At 35.2% G+C, this 14,459-nt stretch overlaps 1 protein-coding gene across 4 annotated transcripts in view; it reads right to left on the bottom strand.

The window, feature by feature from the left end:
* KAT6A (lysine acetyltransferase 6A) overlaps window positions 1–14,459 on the bottom strand; it is a 113,556-nt gene that overhangs the window by 43,953 nt on the left and 55,144 nt on the right. For 3 of the 4 annotated variants that reach the window (XM_042934746.1, XM_042934747.1, XM_042934748.1), the window contains 5 exons: window positions 11,654–11,762; window positions 7,426–7,541; window positions 6,748–6,829; window positions 4,394–4,529; window positions 2,711–3,027 (listed from right to left, as the gene is read on the bottom strand). In XM_042934746.1, the coding sequence (XP_042790680.1) occupies window positions 2,711–3,027; window positions 4,394–4,529; window positions 6,748–6,829; window positions 7,426–7,541; window positions 11,654–11,762 (760 nt within the window). The remainder of the gene's footprint in view (window positions 1–2,710; window positions 3,028–4,393; window positions 4,530–6,747; window positions 6,830–7,425; window positions 7,542–11,653; window positions 11,763–14,459) is intronic. The other variant, XM_042934749.1, reaches the window with a different exon arrangement.

Genomic DNA, 14,459 nt, shown 5'->3' with positions numbered 1-14,459 from the left:
AAAAGAAGTAAAACTTGTTATTTGCAGGTGACATATAGAGAAAACCCTAAAGACTCCATAAAAAAAAATGTAGAATAAATGAATTCAGTAAAGTTGAAAAATATAAAACCTGCTGTATTTCTATACATTAATAATGAACTACCAGAAAAAGAAATTATGAAAACAATTCCATTTACAACTGCATCAAAAAGAATAAAACACCAGAAGTAAATTTAACCAAGCAGGTGAAAGACCTGTATGTTGAAGACAAAACACTGTTACAGATATACATAAGACATTAATGAAGGCAATTAATGAAAAAAACAAATAAATGGAAAGATATTCCATACTAACAGACTGGAAGAATATTGTTAACATGTCCACATTACGCAAAGCCATCTATAGATTCAATGCAATTCCCATCAGAACGCCAATGAGGTTTTTCACAAAAACAGAAAAAACAATCCTAAAATTTGTATGGAACAACAAAAGACCCCTAATAGCCAAAGCAATCTTGAGAAAAAAAGCTCCCTGATTTCAAACTACATTACAAAGCTATAGTAATTAAAATAATACAGTATTGGCAGAAAAACAGAGATCAATGCAACAGAATAGAGGACCCATAAATAAACCCATGCATACATGGTCAATTAATTTACAACAAACAAGGTGAGAATATACAATGGGGGAAAAGACAGCCTCTTCAATAATGTTGGGACAACTGGACAGCCACATGTGAAAGAAGGAAGCTATACAACTCTACTATACCGCACACAAAAAGTAACTCAAAATGGGTTAAAGACTTGAATTTAAGACCTGAAACTGTAAAACTCCTAAAAGAAAACATAGGTGGTAAAGTCCTCAACAGTTCTTAACAATTTTTTTTTAATCTGATACCAAAAAGCAAAAACAAAAGCAAAAAACAGTAAGTGGGACTATATCAAACTGAAAAGCTTTTGCACAACAAAATAAAAAGGCAACACACTGAGTAAGAAGATATCTGCAAATCACATATCCAAAAAAGAGTCAATATCCAAAATAATAAAGAACTCATCCAACTCAATAGCAAAAAACAATCTAGTTAAAAATGAGGAGATCTGAACATTTTTACCACCACAGACATAAAGATGGGCCACAGGTACACGAAAAGATGCTCTACATCAATAATCAACAGTGAAATGCAAATCTAAAACGCAAGAAGGTATCACCTCACACCTGTCAGAATGGCTATCATCAAAAAGAGTAGAAATTACAAGTGTTGGTGAAAATGTGGAGAAAAGGGAACTTCTGCACTGCTGGTAGGAATGTAAATTGGTGCAGCCACTATGGAAAATATTATGGAGGTTCCTCAAAACTTAAAAATAGAACTACCATAAAATCCAGCAATTCCACTTCTGGGTATATATCCAAAGAAAACAAAAACAATTTAAAAAGATATGTACAGGGGCGCCTGGGTGGCTCAGTCGGTTGGGCGGCCAACTTCAGCTCAGGTCATGATCTCGCGGTCCGTGAGTTCGAGCCCCACGTCGGGCTCTGTGCTGACAGCTCAGAGCCTGGAGCCTGTTTCGGATTCTGTGTCTCCCTCTCTCTGACCCTCCCCCTTTCATGCTTTGTCTCTCTCTGTCTCAAAAATAAATAAACGTTAAAAAAAATTAAAAAAAAAAAAAAGATATGTACACCCCCATGTTCACTGCAGCATTACTTACAATAGCCAAGATATATAAGCAACCTAAGTGTCCATAAATAAAGAAACTGCAGTGTGTGTCTAAGTATATAATCTTATTCAGCCAAAACAAAAACAAAAACCTAGCAATTCCTAACCCAACCACCAGCTGTGCTGAAATGAAATAAAGTGGGTATGTTGCAAAACTAACCCCCCAAAAAAACCAAATCATGCCGTTTCTGACAACATAGACCTCATTATGTTAAGTGAAGTCAGACAGAGAAAAACAAACACCATGTATGCTGTTTGTATGTGGAATCTATAGATAGATAGATAGATAGATAGATAGATAGATAGATAGATAGATAGATAGATAGAACCAAACTCCTAGATACAGAGAACAGAACAAATTGGTGGTTGCCAGAAGAAGGGGGTAAGGTAGAGGGTAGGAGAAATGATGAATTTTTTTGTTTTTCAGTTTCAATAAATTGAATTTTAAGTAAATAAATGAAAAGTAGGAAACAGCCTGATACATAAGTAAATTATCTGAAGCTGTAGTTCTCTCTCTTTCTCTCTTTTAAAGTATAATTCATGAAAAATTACAAATCTATTTGCCAAGATTTGAAGTAGAAAAATTTTGGTCTTTTCTCTATACTTACTTGATCAACAGTATTTTATCTACCCACATTCTTTATAATTTCTTTCTGGAAATAAAGCAAGCATCATGATGCTCATCACATGATTTATTTTGTAATTTATGAAATGTAAAGATATTCTTGACTTAAGGTTATGCCTTAAATTTCTATAGGAAGATTCTTTGTGGTTCTACCAAAAAAGCACCATCTTTTTCCTACGAGCTCTTATTTGTCCATTCTTGCAACTTCATCTTCAGCCTCTCAATTTCTGCCATAGTTATTACCACCTTACTTTCATCTAAATAAGTATCTTTAATATCTTTTTCTATTCCATAACCAGTGTTTAATAATCAAATAAACCTATTCCAGATAACTAGTGTTATTTCAAATAATGCACTTGTGGAATACATTTTGCTTCTAAGTGAACTTTTACCTGTGGGCCAATCTGAAGTGCTTGATTTTCTGTTGCCCTTTTTCCTGATTCTATATTGCTCAGAGTAATCTACCACTTCCCCTCGAGGTTTCCGCCCATCAGGGGAAGGGGTGAAGAATTTGGTAAGGCCATCAATGAGCCCTTTGGTTTTCTTGTTGAACTTCAAGGGGTGACTGCTATCTCTGCAGAAGTCCAAGCCATCTATTCGCTCTAAATATCCTTCTTCTGATGACGATGCTGATTGGCTGGAGAGAGTGATTTTACGTTTACGACCCCTTCCAGGACCAGTTCGAACTTTGCTGAAGGGACCTTTTGATCTAAAGAATCAAACAGGGAAAAGGGTAACTATTAAAAAAGAAATTTTTAAAAGGTTTCTATTTAATATATAACTTGTAATTGGTAAATAACCTGTGGCTTTATTAAAAAAAAACCACAGTTACGAATATTCCATAAATCATAAATACTATAGGGAATGAGAAATAATATTGTTATTAGAAATATCTACTTCCAGGAAGCCTAATATTTCATAGCAAAATGAATCCTAGGTTGGGAGTCAGAAGCCATGTTTGACTCATAATTCTGCCACTTTCTAGCTATACCTCTTGGAGAAATCATTGTCTAAACACCAGTGTCTTCATCTGTAAAATGAGAGTTGGACCAGATGACAACTAAGACCCTTCCAAGTATAAAGTCTCATTATCTCTGCACCAACTCAGAGTTACACTTTACCTTTAAACACAAGGATGTATTACCCTCTGAAAGTCAGAAATCAAAAGATTATCTCATAGGAATATTTTAAAGCTTAGATTTAAGATTTAAAATATGAACTACAATACTGGTGCTATATATTTCAAGCTGCTAATGCCCATTCCTTTCAGTTATTAAGACTGTCATCTTTAAGACACTCTTAAGTGTAGAAAAGGTGGGTAAAATTTTTAATAGAGGTTTATAGGCTTAAAGATATTTTGCATATTATCAAAGGGGAATTACTTATAGAAATACTCCATAAAAAAAAAAAAAAAAAAAAAAAAACTACTACTGAATCTTGCCCCACCTCCTCCAGACATAGCCCAGTTTCCTAGTCCACAAGGGATAATTATATACCTGATTTCTGCTAATAGATGAAAAACACATTATTTTATTTTACATCAGGACACAGAAATGCGACTCAGCTATGACCTCAACAGAAAAAGCTACGCAGTGATTTGTACATCTAATATAAACTACTGAGACTACATGAGAAATCTATGAAATGCTATAGCAACATAATTTTTTCTTTGTTTACATAAGAGGAACAATATAAGACAGTGGCTGAGTCAGACTTTGGTGCCAGGCTACTTGGGTTTTAATCCCAGTTCAACATTTATTATAAAATGTAGTTTCCTTATTTCCTTCTTATTTGAAAAATAAGAGTAACAATAGTATCTACTTCATTTGGTTGTTGGGAAAATTAAATGATTAACACACTGTAAGACACTCAGAACTTTAATAACTTTGTTCTAACTTTATTCTACTGAATAAAGAGCTCTTTATTAAGAGCTCAGTAAGTATTAGCCCTTTTTATTATATGAAAGTGCCAGTTGTAACAACTGAAAATTTTTTTCATAAAGCAAACAAGTGACTCCTACACTATAGACAAACCCTATTCTTTTCTCCCCTCACCTTGCCACAAGTACAACTTACACCGTGTTTTGTTTCTTTAACCTGTTTTTTGGACGTCCTATTGGGTTAGCATAGCGCCGTTTTATCTGCGCCGCCTTCTTCTGTAGAAGTTTTCGTCCTTTTTTCCTAGGTCGACATATTTGACATATCCACATACCTATAAAAAAATCAAATTCCACATAAAAGCACAATAGACACAGATACACTGAAAGAATTCAGATACTCTAAGCCAGTAGTTCTTAACCACTTTTAGGTCAAGAACGCTTTTAAAACACTGATGAAAGCCCCCTAAAAAAATAAACATGAAAACGTACACACACAAAATTCTACAAATGATTGGAAAAGACGCACAAGTATTCTGAAGCCCACATATGGTTGAAGTCCACTGATCCTCAGGTAAAAAAAAAAACCATGGTCTATACCTGGCACCCAGATTCTACAAGAAAAGAAGCCAGGTTTCCTTAAGTAATAGATGATTCCAGGACTGAAGCAGGGAAAATACTGGATAACCTGAAGCATCTCATGGTGCCAGAAAATGGAAAAGTATTCAAAAGATGAGGAAGGCATGTCAAAAGGACCTACAAGCCAACTTGAAGGAGCTCCCAATAGCCAAATCTGGGTCATTCTGAACAAAAAAAAAAAAGAAATAATCATGTCAATGGATTATAACCCACTGAGTAAAATAAATACCCATCAGTCCATAAGAATATAAGTAATTGAATAAATAAATGGGAAAAGCGATAGCTCTTCTTTACAGCAGAATTCCAAATAGTAAATACAGAAGGGATGATGGAAGCTGAAAAATAATCAATATGCAAACACCAAAGTAAAACTGGTACAAACAAGAATCACTGATGGATGCTAAAGTCAGTGCAAAGAGGAAAAAGAATAACTTTAAGGTCAGGTTTCTTCTGTAATCAAGTGATCAAAGTTAACATTACCAGTAATAAAACATATTAGTATTATACACCTACACTACAATGCACTAAGAAGGGCACAGTATCAATTCTGTGGTGTTCTTGTCAAACTTCATAATCTTAATTTAATCATTATAAAGAAAGAGACAGACCCAAATTGAAGCACTTTCTACAAAATCGCTAATGAGTATTCTTCAAAAGTGTCAAGGTCAGGAAAGACAGTCTAGGGAATTAACAGACTGGAAGAGACCCATGATGATTAAATGCAGTATGAAATCCAGCACTGGATTTTGGACCACAAATTCAAATAAGGTGTATAGATTTACTAATCGTATCATATCAATGTTAGTTTCCTGGTTTCAGTAATTGTACTACAGTTTTATAAGATGTTGACATTAGAAGAAGCTGTGTAATGGGTACAGTAGGAAGTCTCTGTACTATTTTTGCCACTTGTCTGTCAGTCTGCAATTATTTCAAAATAAAATGATTCCTGCTTTAAGCTGCTATAAAACTTCTTTTGTAGGCATTAAATACAAACAAATGAAGTCCTAAGAAAATCTTTCTTATCTTGAAGGATTCTCAGAAGACCTGTTACCCAAACTTCCAAGTAAATGGAAAAGGTAGCAAAGGGGGTGACATAAGAGTGACATAAGAAGAGACTCAAGTTAAGATTCTAAGTGGAATAACTTAACTATACCTAAGGTTGAGTCCCTTTCCATCCACAGGAAAATTTTTTCTGAGCAGAAATTATAAAATACTCTATAAGCATTTTACTTAAGAAACCTGTTAAGTCACAAAAACAGAGTTAAAAATGGAATTTATGATAAGGCAAAGCAGGAGACACTAACTGTTTTTGTTTTTTTTTTTTTTTTTTAAGAAACTATAAGCATATAATAGGATGGAAGTTCAACCAACAGGCAGTTACATCCCAACCAAATACTTGTCAAGGAATAGGAGTCAAAAGAATAGAATACACTAAGCTATATTCTTATGATTTAACACACAAAAATTATCTGTTTACAAATTATTTTATTAAAAAAAAAGGCTCTAGGCCTTTCAAAAGTGATGAACAGTGAAATAACCAATACTTATATAATCAACATGATCTAATACAATTTCATTTCTTCCTTTATAGAAAGAGATATTTCAAAATTACATAAGGCATGTATTTTGTCCTCTAGCTATAGGACTGGCAAATACTCATAAATGAACCACTTCACTCTCCATGGATACTTAAACATTGAAAATAGAGGAAGATAATAATGAATCCATACACATAGGAATGTCAAGATGCCTAAACAGACTGTCCCCACCTTTAAGGTGCCAGCTCTCTTCCTACTTATACAACCCCAAATAGAAAGATGGAAATTATTCTTTCATTTTAACAAAGTAGACAAAAAGTGCTTTCACGGACATGCCCATTACAGTGCCAGTCTGACTTCAGGAAGTATTTCTCACCTTTTGGCATCCGGGTGAGTGGCGGATCACAACACTCCATGTGAAAACCTCGGTCACAGGAATCACAAAAGAGCATATTATCCTAAAAAAGAGAAGGGACAGTTCTGCTTAACCTTATGAAACAAAAACACATCAGGATCACGGCTTCATAAAACCTAGAAAGCTTCAATGATCTCACAAAGATGACAAGCTACTATAGTAGTAAAAGTTTCCTTAATTTGCATTAAACTGAGTAAATGGACACTCCAAGTTAGCAAAAAGTTTTGCTTCATCTAATCTTTAATAAAGAACTACAGTTTCATAACTTTCAGATATAAGCTAACTTTAGTTTGTTCTAATGGAAAAGAGAAAAGGATGATTTGTAGTTAATACACTGACCATTCCTAAATGAATGCGCCTCCATAATACTCAAACAAATTTCAGAAGTATTTCTTTAAAGTAGCTTAGTCTTTCTGCAAACATAGAATTAAGGTGTTTTAGAAACTACCTAGAATAGAAAGAATCCAAGTCTCAAATACCAAGTATTCTAAACTAATGATGTGTAATTGAATGGGACCAGTGTTTCAAATTCTGCTGGTCCAAGGGAATGAAAAATAATCAACAAAACTTTGAGGAAAATATTAGGTGTACACTCTACTTCTACATGAAATAGTCACATCAGAAAGCAAGGATACTCACTGCATTCTTGCCTTGATCTCGACAGGAGCTGCACGTTTTACACTCAATGCACTGCCACCGTAAGGCCTTCACTCTAACCGTTAATTCAGGGGAAAACTTTAAACAGGATGGATGACCTAACAGGAGGGGAAAATTCTCAAATGAAACAATCAAGAATCATTTTGTAATTGTATTAAAGGAATGATGAAGAAAAAGGCAATTACCTTAAATCATAATATGTATCAAAGAAGAGATGCCCTTGGAAGCTTGCCATATGTGTCTCATCAGGATTTGGCATTCCAATTCAGTTGTACTGATGCTAAGTATAATTTAGTACACCACCTCCCCAATATGATTATAAAACACCTGACAAACTCCTAACTTGTAATAAGCCTGCATTAAAGCATCATGGGTATACACATGCTTATACGTATACCAATACATAATATGCTCAGGTCATTTCTGGAAGGACACAAAAACTGTTTGCAACTATAATGTCCTAAGATATGAAACTATAAACATCTTGATTTTTAAAATATTTTTTATAAATTTTATTTATTTATTTTGAGAGAGAGAGAGAGAGAGAGAGAGAGAGACCGACCCTTGAGTCGGGGAGAGGCAGAGAGAGGGAGAGAGAGATAATCCCAAACAGGCTCCTTACAGTCAGCGCAGAGCCCAACTCAGGGCTCAAGCCCACGAACCATGAGATCATGACTGAGCCAAAGTTGGATGCTCAACTGACTCAGCCACCCAGGTGCCTCAAAACTATAAACATTTTGAATAAGGATTTTACCTTTCACTTTATACCCTTCTGTGCTCTCAATTTTTTAGCAATAACGTATTACTTTTATAACTGAAAATCTATTTTTATTAAATCCCATCATTTAAAGTGAGCTACTTCCTCATATTTTAAGGCACTCAAGCTAAAAACTAATACCTAAACAATATTTCTATTGTGATCAAAATTAACAGCAACAGAAAAAATTTTCCTCTTCCAAAAGAGTATCGTTTGATTCTCAAAATTATAGAAAAGTAAATCTGCCTTCACTCTGGGAAGATTTGTCCTTTTCCTCTAAAAGTTGGTTATGTTTATTTTTCTTTGGTGAGAGAAAAGCCTGGTTATTTTTTCTCCTCTCTCTTCTATTCCTAAATTTCTCTTTTATGAGATGATATGAAGTTTATTATCAAAATATCACTGACATTAAAGGAAAATGGGAGAGGAAGTGTAAAAATCTCATTCATAATCTCCTCGTCCTAGATTAGCCATTTCCTGTTCTACTTTTCCTTTGTAGACTTCCTAAAGGTGCTTGCATGGTTTTAATTATAGAGTACATACAGTTTTGTTTTGCTTTTCTTCATCCTTTTAGTCAAGTAAACTTTATATTCTTTAAACTATAACCTATAACCTACCTGACACTACTTCCCTATTGTTAACTAATTAAACTACTACCTGTAATAGAATACTACAATGAATTATTTTATATCTACAGATTCTTCCCTTCTTTTATTTATTGACTTTGAGAGAGAGGGAGAGAATATGCAAATGTGAGCAAGGGAGGGGCAGAGAGAGAGAGAGAGAGAGAGAGAGAGAGAGAGAATATCCCAAGCAGGCTCTGAGCTGTCAGCATGGAGCCAGATGTGGGGCTCCATTTCATGAACCGTGAGATCATAACCTGAGCTGAAATCAAGAGTCAGATGCTTAACCAATTGAGGCACCCAGGTGCCCCATCCTTCTTTTAAATTAATTCCTTAAAATAAATTTCTGTAAGTGGGGTTGGTAAGTGAAATGAAAGAAACATACCAGCAAAGTACCAACGTTTTAATACAATTTCATCAACTCTAGGTTTGGGCTCTTTTATCTTTCAAATTTTATTATTATAAAAGTTATAAAATGGCTTTCACTGCTGCACTGGTGTGCATGCCTATAATTACTTGGGTAAAATGTTTTTTTAATATGTTCAACAATTAACTTTCGTTCATAGGCTCTGCCCTTTGACTTTATGCTAGAAATGTAAGCACGCTCTTCATAGCTTTTGGCCCTTTATCATATATAATGCAATTATTTTCCCCCAAAATTTTTTACTTTTTAAAATTTCGGGTATTTTAGTTCTCACTTTGGTAATATCAAATATCATATACTTAACTATGTTCATAGTTTTCTTCCTTGCCTACTGTAATAGTCAGGCTCCAAGCTGCCCTCCAAACGTTCTTGTCTTCTGGCAAGAATACCAATTGACACCTGTGTAGTTCCCTCCCACACAGAATAGGGCTGATTTGTGTGCTGCAATGACAAGCTAAGGCTAGGTAACAAAAGATATTGCCGATTCCACCTTGCTACCTCTATCAGATACCTGCTTAGGGGATGCTGTGGGCAATTCATTTTTTTTTTTTAATATGAAGTTTATTGTCAAATTGGTTTCCATACAACACCTAGTGCTCATCCCAACAGGTGCCCTCCTCAATGTGCTGTGGGCAATTCATACAGCCCTATGAAGAGGTCCACATGGCAAAGAACTGAGGCTCCCTGTCAACAGGCAGCATTAACATGCCAGCCAAGTGAGTTATCATGGAATGGAAGCCTTCAGATAACTGAGTACCAGTTAAAATCTTGATTGCAACCTCATGAAAGATTCCAAGTAAAAATGACTTAGGCAGGCCATTCCCAAATTCCTAACAGGAACAACATGAATTAAAAACTGTTGTTGCTTTTAGCTGCTATGTTTTGGAGTGGTTTGCTTCTATAGCAACACATAACCAATAGTTATTTATTCTACTAGTTCTTTAAAAGTTCCCTCTACTGTTTTCAAATTGCAAAGAACTCAGAGACCACCCCAAATACAATGCTTCTTAGAAGACAGGGGTATACCACAACTCTCCTTCCACCCCCATTTTATTCCCACCTCACCTGAGTAGATTTTTATCTGTTTTATGTATTTGGGCTCCCATACAATTTCTTAAGGGTGCTCCTACTAAAATAGTTTGGAAGTCAATGCATTATAGGACATGTCACTATATTTTTATCTAATATTTTATGATTTTATGGTTTATATTTAACTGTAAAATCCATCCCAAGTTCATTATGGTTTGTGATTATTATGCTGGAATATGGTCACCTACCACTCAAGATCCCTTCCCACCTTCTTTTAAAGCCTTCTATCAACAAAAACCAAAAAGCTAAAAACTGTACTTCCTAGACTCTTTTGCAGCTTGGCTCTAGATATGAATTAACTCCTACCAACTGGATGTTTGAGTGACTTTTTGAAAGGGAGAAATGAAACAAAGACCACTTTTCTTCTGGTACTGCCAGTACCCAGCCACTTTTCACCTTCGTGGCCATCCAGAGGTAAATGTGGCGATGGCCAAATTCAGCCTTTCAATATCCAGCTACAGCCCAGTAGCCCCCTGCTTCCACCTCTTCCAGATGGAGACAGATATAGTGACTCCCCTGGTGGATCACTTCTGCGATATTCTAAGATCAGTCCCTAAAGCCCAGCCTAGAGCTCTCCTCTTCAGCATTTCTAATAATTTCACAAATATTTTGTTCTCGCATTAAATTTCTTTCCTCTTGAAGTATCTACAGTGATTTCTGGTTTCTTGACTAAATCATGGTTGTTATAGATATAAAACACTGAAAATTAAGCCAATGATCAGAGATAATGTTGATTTACTAAGGCCTTCCTACAAAAACTTTTAAGTTCTGAAAATATAGACCAAGAATATCTCTAGAATTGACAAACTAGAAGAGTCTTTGCAAAATCTTTTTTAGACCTCAGGATCTCACACAGCTCACTAAATTGCAGTGTCAACATTCCATTTCCCAATGTGACACATGTAAGTTTCTATCAAGAAGAACAAACGTGTTATCATCCCCGTTCTATTCATAAAGCCTGATGCATAAATCAAGAAAGATAAGTAGTGATTATTAAAGAAGCTAGCAATAATTTCAAACTGATTGCTGTGATTTGAACAGATGTTTGACAGTCAAATATAAAGATCAACAAGAAAAAATAAGTCTGTGGAAAGATTTTTATAAAAAACAAAAATCCGAAACTAAGACCTGACTGAAATTAACTGAATAAAACATGTCAACTATACATTTAAATCCCTCCCTCGCCTAGAAGATTCATCTCAGTTACCTAAAACCAGCATCAAAGTATTGTTTTATAAGGATCAAGGATACCATCTCAGTTAAATACACTTCCCTCCTGCCTGAGAGCATACATCAGAAGGAATAAAGGAGATTACATACCACTGTTGCCACAGTCGGCACAGGAGATGAGTTCTTCTGGCTTCTTTTCTCGGTTTTGTTCTTTTGTACCAAGACAGAAACTACAGATGGGGATTGGTTCAGCAACAGGCTACAAAGAAAAAAACAATTCACTCAGGTACGAGTACTTTATTTTCAGTATTAATTCAAAGACATTAAAATTACAGTTTTAAATTCCTATGAGAGTTACATGTAACCAAGACAACTGTATCACTCTCCTAAATTTCCAACTAAGTAAGGGAGTTTTAACAAAGCCTGCTTTGGCTGGGCCTTTACAACTAGTCCTTCTAGTGACAACTTTGGTCCAAAAAAATCACATACCAACCATCATTTTCACTCAGAAACTTAATGACACAATATGGACTGGACAAAGCAAATCCTTCACCTAAAACAAAAAATTCAACTGAATTAGGCATAAGAAATCATAGTATCAGACCTTAAAAGGTATGTGGTGTCAGAGAAGTGATAAAATGTGCAGAAATAAACACCATACAAGGCAGCAGACCTTAAGTGGTAGAAGAGACAACCAATAAGTACTCTGTACAAGTATAAAAGATAAATTTCAGTTGTGGTTTGGAGGAGAAGGGTTGAAAGAGGAAGATAACATGTATTAAGTACTAGTACTAGGCTATGGGATCTTGAGAAGTTTGTCCAAGGACAATAGACAAAACAATTGTTAAAACTGGGTTTAAACCTAGGCTTACATGTGGCTCTACAACACTACCCCCTTCCCCTCCAGCCCAAAGGATGGAGAGAAAGGCAGTACAGGTAACATAAATAAGATAAATTTAGGTGTGCAGTCTGCTAAAGCCAGTGCTTAAAGGATATGGTTTCTGTCATAAGTGGTAGTAGAGAGGGTGGGTAGATCACTTCAGTTTGTGAAGACTGCCACTGAATGTCTTATAAAGTTGGATTTTACACTGCAGGAAGAAAACAATAGAAGACTACTGAACCAAAAGAAAATCACCTGTATTTGAGCAAAACATCCAGTAGCAATATCAAAGATGAATGAGGAGAAACCTAAAGATGGATAGAACATTTAAACAATGACCACAATAGTCTGGTGAAGACAAGAACCTGAACCAAAGCTAAAAAAAATGGAACAGAAAAAACAGCTATGGACTTAGAAATAAACTAGTTGTGGAAGGTAATAGAAAAGGAAATGAGTTTAATAAGACTGACTTAATGAAAAGATGGTGTGAAAGGTAAGTATTTTAAAGAAGAAAATCAGAAGAAAACCAAAGATGCTGAGTCTGATTTTAGATGTGTTTAGCTGGAGGCAATCTCAGTCAAATCTCAACCACTTATATGGGAGAGAGGCATAAAGAACTCAAGATTCTTTTAGACAACTGGTGAAAACAGATAAAATGTCTGTCAGTGCTATTACAGAAGTGTTACAATGAGAAACAACAGAGGAATCAAGCGGGGGAAATGGGTAGCAAGGAAAGGTTTCCCAGACTTAAGTTCTTCTGGAGGTACTTGACAGGGAAGGTGTTCAAAGAAAATATAGAATCAAGCTTGAGAGGAGGGGGGATGAGCTTAGTTTGGGACTGACTCATGGAGCTTAAAATGCCTATGGAGCATCTATGTAGCAATGCCCATGGGCTTTGTGATACAGGAATCTGAAGTCCAGGAGAATGGTTAGTCTGGAAATAATCTAGAAATCATATACCTATAAAATGGCATTAAGATTCTCAAAATTGAGGAGTTTTCTCATGGAGAACAGGTAGAAAGAAGAGACCTAAGGTCAGAATACCAAAATTTAAGTGGCTGTTAGAGGAAAAATCCTGAAAAGGAAGTGGATTAGTGAAAGAGTTGGATGGTACATCAATAATGTCCAACACAAGCAAATTAACAGTATTGCTCAGCCAAGAGACGAAATGAGAGATGAAAAGCTGGAAGTTGTCTTAATAATTGTGGCTGTGGTAAAGACTACCACATCCTTTCTTTAAAAAGGAATATAAAAAAGAACCAGGGAGTAAAGTTAGGAAAGACTTCACTGAGGAGTAGAAATTGGAAGTAAACACTAAGTGAGAAGACCACCCACAGAATGGAAGATATTAACAACATATTTAACTAACAAATGGCTCACAGCCAGAATATATTAAGAACTCTTACCTGTCAGTATGTAAAAGACAGACAATTCAATAGAAAACTAGGCAAAAGTCTTCACCAGGCACTTGACAACAGCAGGTACGTAAATAATAAATGGCCAATAAACATAAGAAAAGATGCTCAACCCATTAGCCATCAAGGAGGTAGAGCTTCATGAACGGCTAAAATTATAAAGACTGGCAATAGTTAAGTGCTGATAAGAAACTAGAACAACAGAACTCTTAACACTGCTGATAAGAATATAAATTGACAAAACTACTCTGAAAACGATTTGACAGTATTCACTAAAATTAAAGGCATATCATATGACTCAGCACTTCCATTCCTAGCAATATATCCACCAAATGAAGCACACACACATATGTACAATAAAACATACACAAAAATGGTAAGAACAGCATTATTCATAACAAAATTTACTCAAACAAAAAATTACCCAAATAACCAGCAATGGGTGTACAGATAAATTGTGCTATATCCATAGAGTATTAAACAGTAATGAAAATAACAGTTAACAACGTGGGTGACTATTACAAACAATGCTGAATGAGAGAAAAGACGCAGAAGACTACGTACTGTATCATTTTATTTATATAAAGTTCTAAAACAGTTCTATATAGTTATAAGTTGAGACAGCAGTTACCTTTAGAGAGAAAAGAAGAGGCAGTGAATT

The sequence above is a fragment of the Panthera leo genome, chromosome B1 (assembly GCF_018350215.1).
Source record: "Panthera leo isolate Ple1 chromosome B1, P.leo_Ple1_pat1.1, whole genome shotgun sequence".
In the NCBI taxonomy this organism is placed as follows: domain Eukaryota; kingdom Metazoa; phylum Chordata; class Mammalia; order Carnivora; family Felidae; genus Panthera; species Panthera leo.
Note: the sequence above shows the minus strand (reverse complement) of the source record. Positions and strands in the feature narration are given on the sequence as shown.